The 12,489-nt window shown below is 37.5% G+C and overlaps 1 protein-coding gene across 4 annotated transcripts in view; it reads right to left on the reverse strand.

Moving 5' to 3' along the window:
- The window catches only part of LOC143254084 (uncharacterized), a 139,146-nt gene that overhangs the window by 109,982 nt on the left and 16,675 nt on the right, over nucleotides 1–12,489 (reverse strand). For 3 of the 4 annotated variants that reach the window (XM_076508837.1, XM_076508836.1, XM_076508839.1), the window contains exon 2: nucleotides 2,525–2,605. The exons of the other annotated variant lie outside the window; for it this stretch is intronic. In XM_076508837.1, the coding sequence (XP_076364952.1) occupies nucleotides 2,525–2,605 (81 nt within the window). The remainder of the gene's footprint in view (nucleotides 1–2,524; nucleotides 2,606–12,489) is intronic. 4 annotated transcript variants of the gene reach the window in all.

The following is a 12,489-nucleotide window of genomic DNA, read 5'->3' on the forward strand; positions in this document are numbered from 1 at the left end:
AAAGGTTATATTGCACTAAAAGAACAACTCAGAGGGCGTTGTTTTAGAAGCACGTGACAGCCGCGTGTGATATTTCATAATAAAATACTGCGAAGTGACTCTCGTGAAACTGATCCTCATTGTTTTCAAATACCCGCGCGTGCTGGCCAAATGGAATTACCTGACTGGTCAGGTCATACACCTTTAGAGTCGAGTTGTAGCCGTCCTTGACTTTAACCTTTTGAATGTGCGAAAACTTACAAGTGTTGACAACATTATACAATTGTTAGTTTCTCCAACATTAAGTGTTTTGTCAAGCGCAACTGCTACTTACGTATCTGATTTCTTATTTATGAATTTCGAGATAACGTTAAGACATGCTGGAAGCAACAAGCATCCTGCTAATATGTGAAACGTTTACGATTTGTATAATTTAACATACTAACCACCATTTTATCCAAGTGATGTTGGCCTGTAACTGAGGGATGTAACGGTAAAATTCATGTTTCGATGCTCGCGGGAAACAGCCTGTAATCTACTGTGTGGCCTTGAAATAGTCAAAAACACTTCCCTCCTGGAAGTTACTGTTTGAAAATGTTACAAGTATTGAGAGATGATTTTTAAACTAAACTAAACCGACTGAGGTATGGTCGCACATGGTACGAGATTGGTAGATATGTAATCAGTACGAAAATGCAAGACGTTACATTTCTTCACCTACACTACAAGTGTATAACCTATCACTTTATTTTGGTTTACTTTCAATTTGGCGCAAAACTATACGTTGGTTGTGGGCGCTAGCCGTCTCAATTTTAGCTGGAAAAAGACTACAGGGAAGGCAGTTAGTCATGTCATAACAACCCGCCGCCAACTGTTGGGTTACTCTTAATGAAAAGCGAGGTCGACAGTACATTATAACGTCCCAACGGCTGAAAGTGCGAGCTTGTTTGGTGGGACGGAGATTTGAACCCGCATCTCACAGATTACGAGTCTAGCGCCCTCTACTTGGCAACGCAGGCTCCAACCTATCAGGCATCATTGTATCATTTCATTGCATTGAGGTATTTTTTAACTTGAACGAATACAAGGTGCATAGCGTCTTTAGCTCAGCATCTTGGAGAGAACATTCCAATCAGCAGCCCAGTATACGAACTACTAAGTCACACCTGGCCTGCTGCTATACACAGTGTTATAATTCCATGTTTAATTTTCATATACATATTCCAATACCATTTTCCATAGTTGCTAAGTGAAAAATTATACATGTAGACGACTGAGAATATATCGTGTGAATGACTCTCTGGGATACGTTTATTTCATGGCAATAAATTAGATTTTGAATAGAGATGATTAGTTTGTATTCATAATTGTACCTTACACTTGTCGAATATTCAGTTCTGGAGTAGTGCTGACTGTATTTTATCAGCTGGTTTTCGCGAAAGTGAGGAAAATCACGGCGCTCGAAGAATGTTTTGTTAATCGAAGGTTGTGTTCGGGTAGAGGGCACTCGACTCGTAATGTGAGGGTCGCAGGTTGGAACTCGCGTCATACTGAACATACCCGCCCTTTCAGCCGTGGGGGCGTTATAATGGTACGATTAACCGCACTATTTGTTGGTAAAAGAGTAGCCCAAGAGTTGGCAGTGGATGGCAACGACTAGCTGCTTTCCTTGTAGTCACACTGCTAAATTAGGCATGGCTAGCAGCGCAGATTGCCAGCGCCACCTACCTAGGTTGTGTTGAAACTATCTTTCAATAATCACGCATGTTTTGGGGGATTTATAAAATTATCATAACTGGAAATAAAACTTTTGGAAACGTGGTTGCTGGTAGAAACCTTTTTTATTTTAACAAATAAAAGAAACCGGTGCTCGAGGTACTAATTTTCGAAAGTACTTTTATAATATTGTAACCCCAAACACTATCTCACAAAACCACGTGACAAGTCAGATAATACCAGACATCTTCAAGAAGTACACTTTCCATCCATACTTTTAACAGTGTGCGTGTGCGTGAAAACACGTTCCCACAAGAAAGATGGAATGTAGGTGTTCTTATGAAACAGTGAATTACGTTTAACCCCCCTGTAGAAGCAAACATAACCGAAAGCGATACTTTAAAACATAAAATGAGCTTTGTGACACAATGGTTCAGGTTTCTTGTGTAACACAATTTAAATCACATAAAAACACGTGTCGTAGTGCCCGACCCCTGTCGGATTATTGTTCCACCCTCAGACGCTAACTTACCCTGTGTGATAATAATAGTAATACAGCGTATAACTCTCTGCTGTAATTCACCTTATTACTGTAATGTTTACAGCAATAGTAACCCAACATATAATCTACATTATTACCTTAATTACAATCTTAAACAAAAAAACAACAACAAAGGAACATACAGTTGTTAGCATGAAAAATCAACAAATCACGTGTGTATATATATATTTATCGCCTCCGCCTTTTGCAACAACGCCCCCTGGGCAATACGGTATGTTAGTTATAATAATGATTATAATAAAAACTCGCCCGTGTTATGTTACTCACCCGCAAGTTCTCGAGTTGAATCCGTACAAACTCGGCACGTGATGCTTGGTCACTTCCGGCCACTAAGAAACTTCCCACATACTACAACGAAACAAATATTAACTTTAAAAAACAGGATAACATAAAAATACATTACAAACCTTTACTTATAAAGGATAACACAAAATCTCGTGTTCTCAATATACGCACACACCCGATCAATCCCACTATTCGTTGGTTTGTTTGTTTGTTTGTTTGGGAATTTCGCACAAGTAGGGCTATCTGTGCTAGCCGTCCCTAAAGAGACTAGCCCAAGAGTTGGCCGTCACATTATACACCCCACGGCTGGGAGGGCGAGCATGCGCGACGCGGGCGCGAACCCGCGACCCTGATGACGCACGCCTACGCGCTGGCCTTGCCCTATTCGTTGGTAAAGAGTAGCCCAAGAGTTGGCGGTGGGTGGTGACACTGCTACGCTGCTAAATTAGGGATGTCTAACACAGATAGCCCTCGTGTAGCTTTGTGCGAAATTCAAAACAAACCTATCTTTTAATATCACATGCAGTTATTACAATGTACTGTTATTTAAATTACAAAAAATAAACACATGTGACACAAATGTACTTAATAAATCTTTAAAAACAAACTTGTACAGAGAACCTAAACACAGATTTTATTAATTTCTTGGGTGGATAAATAACTAATTTTGGTAATTAAACTAATGATTCAGCGAATTCTGTTCGCACCTTACTATCAAACTAATGAGGGTTTATCGGATCTTTCGTTACAGACGACTCGGAGCTAGCCAGAACACCAAAAAAATAAACAAGTAATTAGGTTTAAGTAAGGGGGTTGAAACCGAAGTTCGTTTGTTTTTGTTAGAATAAAATGTTACTACGTGACGTCATGCACATCCTGAAGTTAAATTGAAAAAAAAAAAAAATTACGGATACACGTGCGACATCTACCGTCAGTTTACTTAACAGGTTTTCTTTTGTGGCTGAGTTTTAAAGAAAAAGGAAAAAAAAGGCTTCACTGTCACAACAATTTTCCAGAACAACTCATACCAGTTGGCAAATGCAGCTGTAACGTACAAAACAAGTTAATAAAAGTTAGAAAGATGGAAGAACAAATATCACGAACTAACGAAAAATACACTGGAAAGATGAACTACACTTTGAAGGTCAGTCACTAATTTTGACCTCACAGACAATGTCAGACAAAATATTGTTTCAGTTTCAGAAAAAGATACATTGGGTAGGGTGATTAAACCGGTAACTGACTTCGAAGTACATTCTGTCAGATAATTTACAAGATATCGTCCGTGTGGTCACAATTATTGACTGACCGACCTTGAACTTAAACTCGCGCAACCTACCAGACCTTGAAATATTTCTTCACACATAGTCTATCAAATACTTTAAGACATCGCTTGTAGGGTCACAGCTAGTGACTGACCTTGAAGTTACAATTTACAAAACTGTGTAGTCGGTCACAAGTGGCGAACCTTGAACCACACAAAATCAAGACAAAACATAACAACAGTATTGATTCCACAGAATTATTAGTTCCTAATAATATTAATAAAAAATTCTGAGGTTCATAAAACAAGTAAATAAAACCAAACATAAACCCGGCATATTTATTAACCAACTGCGAATCAAGTACAAGTCAACGTTCCAAACAGAAACAAACGCTCTCAATTTCTTATACAACACTGAATCCCTACACATCGCAAGCACTATTTCCCAACGCGTAGTAAAACGAGAGTCAAAAAACATAAAAGTTCAATGAAAAGGATAAATGAAAAAACAGTTGTATTCTGTATTCTCAAGACAGCTAGTACGGGTATTATACAACGTACAGAAAACAAATATTTTGACCTTTTTAAGCCATCTTCAGCTTAACGGGCAATTGACAAAAAAAACTTTGTTAACCGGAAGTGGACCTAAGAAAATCGAAACGTTGTTGCTGTACGTTATTTTAATTAAAGTTTTGATACCAATACCAGCCGTCATGAGAATACATTTTTCCTTCAAGTGAGTTTGTTTGTGACAAATAACGAAATAAATCTTAATTTTAAGAAATTTAATTTTTTGTTTGTTTGATGCGACTTGTACTGAACTTCAGAACACTAGTCTTCGTTATCTTTCCATGAGATTTATTTTAGATTAACGCTCCAATTCAACAAACCGGAGAATTCTGAGGGGCGCTTTGGATATATTCCTTTAACAAGTATACTTGGAATCATTGGAACGGACATTGCCACTATCCATGCGACTAAAATAAGCTAAAGCGATTATTTATGTGGAAAGACTAAGATGTTTGAATATTCGATGAAAATGTGTTGTCTTTTTTGAAAGAAATTACAATATTATTTCAAGGAAACCTAGCATGTATTTTAAAGTTACACTGCTGGCCAAAATCTTAAGGCCACTGAACAAAGAAAAAATATGCATTTTGCGTTGTTAGACTCAACCACTTATTTAAGTAGACCTTCGAAAGATGAAAATAAGAAAAGGTAAAATAAAAATAAACGTTTTTAGCATTTAATAGGGAAAATGTGAACACTATGAAATTAGCCGAAATACTAGCAGGTCAAAAGTTTGAGACCATACTGGAACGAAGCGTTAATCAGTAAACACGTAACGAAATTTCGTCACTTGTGTTCAAGCATCAGCGTTGTCAACATCTCCCACTGACACCTTCTCTGTTACACTGGGTAAAAACATAGCAAAGGCTAAAAAGTTGACAGAGTTTGAACGTGGCAGAATTGTCGAGCAGCAAAAGCAAGGTCTCTCTCAACGCGCCATAGCTGGTAAGATTGGGCGTAGTAAAACTGCTGTTACAAATTTCTTAAAAGACCCTGAGGGATATAGAACGAGAATTTCAAGTGGTCGGCTCAAGAAAATTTCGCCGGCGTTGAGCAGGAGGATTTGACGGGTTGTCCGGCAAGACACGAGCCGATCGTCGGACCAGATTAAGGCCCTTACGGACGCAGAATGCAGCTCAAGAACAATAAAAGAAAGGCTTTAAAAACCGTAAACATCTTCAAAAGGCCACGCCTCCTTCCACACCATGAAACAACTCGGTTAAATTTTGCTGGGAAGCAAACATGAGACGTAGAAAAGCGGAAGAAAGTTTTGTTTTCTAATGAGAAAAAGTTTAATCTGGCTGGTCCAGATGGCTTCCAACGTTACTAGCACGATAAGGATATCCCACCGAAGACATTTTCGACACGACACAGTGGAGAAGGTTCCATCATGATCTGGGGTGCTTTCACCTTCCATGGAACAATGGAGCTTCAGGTTAGACAGTGGCATCAAACAGCAGTTGGCTACAATTGACATGTTGGAGAGAGCATCCATATTGACTGAAGGCCCTCGCTTGTGCCGAAATGACTGGATCTTTCAGCAGGACAACGCTGAAATCCACAATGCCCGCAGGACAAAGGACTTTTCATGGCGAATGACGCGATTCTTTTGGACCATCCAGCGTGTTCGCCAGAACTGAACCCCATTGAAAATGTTTGGGGGTGGATGGCAAGGGAAGTCTATAGAAATGGACGTCAATTCCAAACAGTGTATGATCTTCGTGAAGCCATCTTCACCACTTGGAATAACACTGAATGTTTGAAGTTATTCGCAATGATGGCCGTGCAACTCACTACTGAGAATTTTTGTTGGGCATTTCCTACCCTGTTTAGGACTTGTTTTTGGTATGGTCTTAGCCTAAATACCAGCTGGTCAAAAGTTTAATTTCATAGTGTTCACATTTTCCGATTAAATGCTAATTTTTTCCCCTCTTTTCTTATTTGCATCTTTCGAAGCTCTACTCACACAAGTGGTTGAGTCTAACAACGCAAAAAGGCATATTTTTTCTTTATGTTCATTGGCCTTAAGATTTTGGCCAGCAGTGCATTTTCAATCTGCACAGTACTATATACAGAAAGGCTTCCTGATGTCTAATCAAACTATGATGACGTTTGACACATCCATGATGTTTTTAAAGCCACAAACAAACCCGGGTAACGTTCGACACGTTAAGAATCTTTCTAAAGGTGCAAACAAATCCAGGTAACTCTTGATGACGAGAAAACCCACTGAAGATGACCTAGGAAGGTCGAAACGTTGTTCTCTCCTCATCAATAAAAATACCGATACTAGCCGTTCTGATATACAAACCCGGGTAACGTTTAATACGTCAAATTACATCCATGATTTTTCTAAAGTCATATCACGTGCGCTGGGATATCGTTTTAAACATCCAGCATCTTTCTAAACCGACATCAGCTATGTCCATATTTACGTGTTATTATATAAATTTCTTTGTTTCTGAACCGACAAATATAAATTAAGTCAGATACTTAAGCTTTTATTATGCATATTACATAACATGTACACATGGTTTGTTAAAATAAACTTAGTTCCTTCTAGAAGCTTACAGAAATACTGTCCTTGGTAGGGTTAAACAATGCTGTGCTGACAGGCGTGAAATAGACTCAAGTCTACTTTAATTACAACTCGCTATTGGCCAACAACCTTAAGGATCTCATGGCCTGGACCTTAATACGTTGTTTTATCGTGTTTGTAATTTCCCAAGTGCTAAAATCACCCAAACTCCTACTTATGCAAAACAAAATATGCCTGAAGTACAAGACATGAGAGGTCAAACTTGGGTCAGACATGAAATTAGTAAATACAAAAAAAAAAAAAAAGATATTCAAACTTATAGTACAAGACAAGCGCCTAACGAGAGAAGACGTTATTTTAAAGTAACTATTAATAAAAATGAAACGTTATTATAACCATTGTGAGGAGAAAACGAAACGTTTATCAGATTCAAACTGGTAAATAAAGTCACGATGCTGTAAAAATCATGTTATTCGGCCAGAAGGCAGGAAAGAGAGGAATGAGATAATCCCCGGATGTCAAACATGGATAAGGTTAAACTCCCTCTACATGTAAAAATGGCAAAACTAAAATGAATGGTTTTTTTTATGTTACATAAAAACAAACTTTAAAGGGTTTTCAAATCAAGTCTAGACGAGAAATGAATGTCTATGAATGACCTATTTTACTTGCTAGGTTGACCAAGTAACGCACAAAGGTTTGATCCTGTCGAATTGCCTATTAAACTTAATTCCTGGACAAGCACATAAATTGAGTCCTACACTATCAATTTTATTCAATTATTTGAATTCACCTTTGGCTGCATATGAAGCGACTTATTAAATTTGACATCAAATCTTCACTTAAGAAAATACAACTATGAATTTAGGCCCGGCATGGCCAGGTGGTTAAGCACTCGACTCGTAATCCAAGGATTACGAGTTCGAATCCCTGTCACACCAAACATGCTCGCCCTTTCAGCCGTGGGAGCGTTATGTTACGGCCAATCCCATTTTACGTTGATAAAAGAGTAGCCCAAGAGTTGGCGGTGAGTGGTAATGATTAATTGCCTTCCTTCTAGTCTTACAGTGAGTGCTAAGTTAAGGATGGCTAACGCAGATAGCCCTCGTGTAGCTTTGCGCGAAATTCAAAAAACAAAACCCCCGAGTATCTAGGTGACCATTTGTTCACTTTGATTTTTTTTTAAATTATTTTAGCGGTCGTACAGATGGTTCTTCTTTACAAAGTATTTTTGTAATAAATGAAATTACTTTTGAAGAGATTATTTAACCGTTGAACATTGTTGTTCGAACATTACCCAAGGTAACGGGTTAAATAGTGTCTGAACATCGTCATCCGATGTCACAATGAATTTCAAGCCCATCCCACTGACCTCATTAAACAGCGCCATCTTTTTTTCTCCGCGGTATTTAACACTCCTACGAAAAGTGGGGCCTAATAGGCCCCAGAGCAACTTGAAAGGTTATTAATATTAGGCTAATAATTTTGTATTTAAATGAAATGGCAAATCAAATTGCCACTTTTCGTAGGAGTGTTAATGGAAGAGGCTATTATCTATCAAAGTATTGTTAAAATTGTTTATTTGCTTGAAAAATATTTATGAGGTTTGTTTCTCGTTGAAGGACTATTAGATATCTTAGGGTGGCCACATGGCCCGCGAAAAAGAAGGCATGTCCTCTTTTTAAAAACTTTTGCAGAAGGCATGTCCTCCTTTTATAACCTTATGTTCTCCGTCCGGCAGGCATTTTGATATCGTTCCGAATTGTACTTAGAATATGATAATAAAGTTTACGTACATTACGTACCTAGTGTATTAAGAGCTTTAATAATACAGTGCAAACTGGTGAAAGAAACGAAGTCGAAACGCCATCCGTTCTTTCAACAGAAAGGTAAAGTCCATTAAAGGTCTCCAACTAATTCCATTTTCCTTTACATACAACATAAAAGCCAGAAAACGTGTTGCGAGTATGTGAACGTAATCGTATCTTTTACTTGTCAGCTTGTAACATCATAGTTTTGACATTTAAAACATTATAAAATGTACTGTTAAAATTTCGATGGTGGAATATTTGTTAAGCACAAAGCAGTCCAATGGTTTATCTCCACTCTGCATACACGAATCGAACCTCTTAATTGTGAGGTCGAAAGTCTCAAGCTTACCGCTGAGAATACAGGTGGCTACCAATGAAACTGAATTTAAAAATTTACCTTCACAACCTTATACTTTCGATATTCCTTAAAAACTTACGAAGAAAAAAACCGGGCTATACGGATTTGTGTGGACAAATGTTATCCAAATCAACTCGATAATAAGTAAAATGGAAAGTGAAAGTCCTGCCACTTCCCTGAAAGCTGAATGAACATTTCTACTCTGATTATAACTATGTTTACCAATTTCTCAAGAAGAATGAAACGTAATAGGAAAAACATTATAAAACTTATTAATAAGTGTGGAAGAGTTAGTAAAATGTGCGAAATTTTGTTCAGAGAAGTTAATTTTGTTAAAATCTTTGGATGATTTGTTTTATCTACTTTTTTCCCCAACCACATGTTACGAGTTAACAACTGAAACAGGACGATATGTAGTTGTTTATTCTCAGAAATTCGTGCTGTTGATGGTTTCTTATCATTAGACTTAACTGAAAACTGTAAAACAAGCGATTCTTAATCCTCTCTTTCTTCCACCAGGTGGCCGTGAATTTGGTTCACTGTTTTACAACGGACCCGAATAAATCTAAACTGTATTTTACGTTTTTATTGTGTACTTTTATTTATGCCCCGTGGCAACTCTAAGAACTTTAACGCTAAAATCGAGTTTCGATACTTGGAGGCAGAACACAGCCGCTTGTTTCTGGTAAGAATATCATTGGTTGGTTCACTGATAGTTATATATTTATTAAGTAGTAATGGCCATGAATAAACGATCGCCTCGTGACTCGTGTGAACAGTGTTTCGGCGTCTAATAACAGGGGAGTTGCTCACCTTGGGAATGAATGTTATGCAGGTTAGGTAAAAACCAATCGCTGTTTGAGGCGTCAGTGACGAAAAAAAAAAAACACTTAAATTTATCCACTGTACGCTACGAACACCCAAATATTGGAGAAACATGGGTGCAAAAGAAATTCGATCTGGTTAAAGTTAGAGGACACAATATCCTCGCGTACCCTTATTTTGTTTTGTTTTTGCCACGCCTGAAACAGAATTTGAGACATTATTGGGATTCCTATACTCCAAAGTTCAATATGTCACCTTCATAATACACTGGAATGTGTGCGACAGGAACGGCACTTCAAACGGCTGAATTATTATAAAAATATGTCGGAGATCTACGAGTGATCCCCCGTCCAGCACAGTCTGTTTGTTTGTTTTTAATTTCGTGCAAAGCTACACGAAGGCTCTCTGCTCTAGCCGTCCCTAATTTTGTAGTGTAAGACTAGAGGGAAGGCAGCTAGTCATCACCACCCACCGCCAACACCTGGGCTACTTTTTTACCAACGAATAGTGGGACTGACCGTAACATTATAACGCCCCCACGGCTGAAAGGGCGAGCATGTTTGGCGCGACGGGGATGCGAACCCGCGACCCTCAGATTACGAGTTCTGTTGGAGTATTGGGACTACCTGTAACACATCAGACAGAAGTAGTGTTACAGTTTTAATATACAGTTGGAGACTGTTTTATGTCAAATATAAACAACAACAAAATCTCTCTCATACAGTACAACAAATAAATCGCCAATATATAAAGAACTTCTTTTCCCAACATGTTTACCAACAAAAGTAGGGACTTTTTAAACACAGTATGTACCTTACACGAATTAATAACTTATACATTTCACAAGGGAATTCAAACCTCCAACACTGGATACTATTACACTGTAAACTCAACTACAAAGTTACGCTTCAGGTTGCATATAAAGCACATGTTTCTAAACACATCTAACCAACTGCGCGACGTAGCTTTGTCTAAAGAGAAAGATGAAAATTAATGAAAGTTCTACTGACCTTAAAATAAGTAACGTCTCGCACTTGTAAAAAAGGCTTAGGTAACTGAGCCGAGAGCTCGTGGGCATGAAACAATGTAACATAATATGGTGATAGTCCACATAAAGTACTTAATATAAATACGAACAATCACATTAAAAGATTGTAAAAAGTTAAAAGTTCTACTAACCCTAAAAAGATCGCTTTATTTGGGGGGGGGGGAGACAAGTTTAACGATTATTTTCACCTACGAAGAGTTCATCGTCAGAGTTACCCAGTTATATTTCAATATAATAACAATAATTATAATATTTCTTGACTCGTAGAAATATAGCTTTGCTAGATTACAGTATTTAACCCACATTCTAGATGCAAAATATTTCAATTCATAGAAAAAATAAAAAGAATCAATGACAAATTACAGATACCCGAGGAAAGCACGACATACATGTTAATTCATATCATAAAAAGTGAAAATGGATCTACATACAAAAAAAAGTTATTTTACCGTTAGGAGCTAGTTTTCTTTAATTACATTAATTTGTTGTAAAGATCATTTTGGAAAGAAAATGTATAATGTATTTTTAAAACATCGCAAATTAAAATAGAAACTCGATATCTGGCCCAGCACAACCGGTGTTGTAAATATAGGCCTGCACCGGTGTCTTTACGATCTTAACTACGGGTTAAAAGCTGTAATTGCCAAGTTCACTATATACAAAACACACACCCACACTGCTTTAAAATAAAATAAAAAACACGATTTTTATCTTCAAATATGTGGGAAAGTACCGACTAATCTAGAAACGTTACCGTAGCCGATGTTACTGTAAAAACACCAGCAGTGACCTGCTAACATTTGCCGTTAAATTAGCATTAGTTACGCCTTTATTAAGTTCGACCTATACTCAATAGTATGAACACTACAATTTGTTTACGTTTTCAGCCGCGGCATAAAGGCTCATACAACACCTCCAAGTTTGTTTGTTGTTTTTTTTGTCGTCTCGAGTACAAATTTTTAGCTCACAGCTCCGTCATCCCTTGACCGATTCGAGATTTAATTAGTTTCGGACTCGGGAGGTCCGATTGATGCCTTTGACCGCATCCAGTTCTCTTAGGTAAATTTATTCTAAGTCTGCCTAAAACAATTTCAATTTGAGGATAAGCTGGTGAAGATCCTGAGCAGTAACCAAAATTTAATAGGTATTTCTGGCGCACAAAAATATAACCAAAAAATTTGGGAAAAAGTTAAATTTATTTACTCTAATTTAGTCTGAAAGAATTTCAAGTACCGCAGCCATTCAGGATTCCCTCTTCTTAACTTTAGTTTAGCTGGGACTAAACTTGACAGTACTTACCATACATAAACAAACGTTTATTTCACGACTTTAAGTCACACATTTTAAAAACTTTGATAAACTTTCAACATACTGTTGTACAAAATGTCCACTAAAGTATATTGAATACAGCCGTAAGCGTTTCATACGAAGGGTAGAGCTGAAGAAAAATTAGGTTAAAAAAATGGGTTAAGTTAAAGTTCCTCGATAATTTCCCCAACAAGATGAATAACAATGTTTAGAGACAACAAGGG

This window comes from Tachypleus tridentatus, chromosome 6 (genome assembly GCF_004210375.1).
Source record: "Tachypleus tridentatus isolate NWPU-2018 chromosome 6, ASM421037v1, whole genome shotgun sequence".
NCBI lineage: Eukaryota > Metazoa > Arthropoda > Merostomata > Xiphosura > Limulidae > Tachypleus > Tachypleus tridentatus.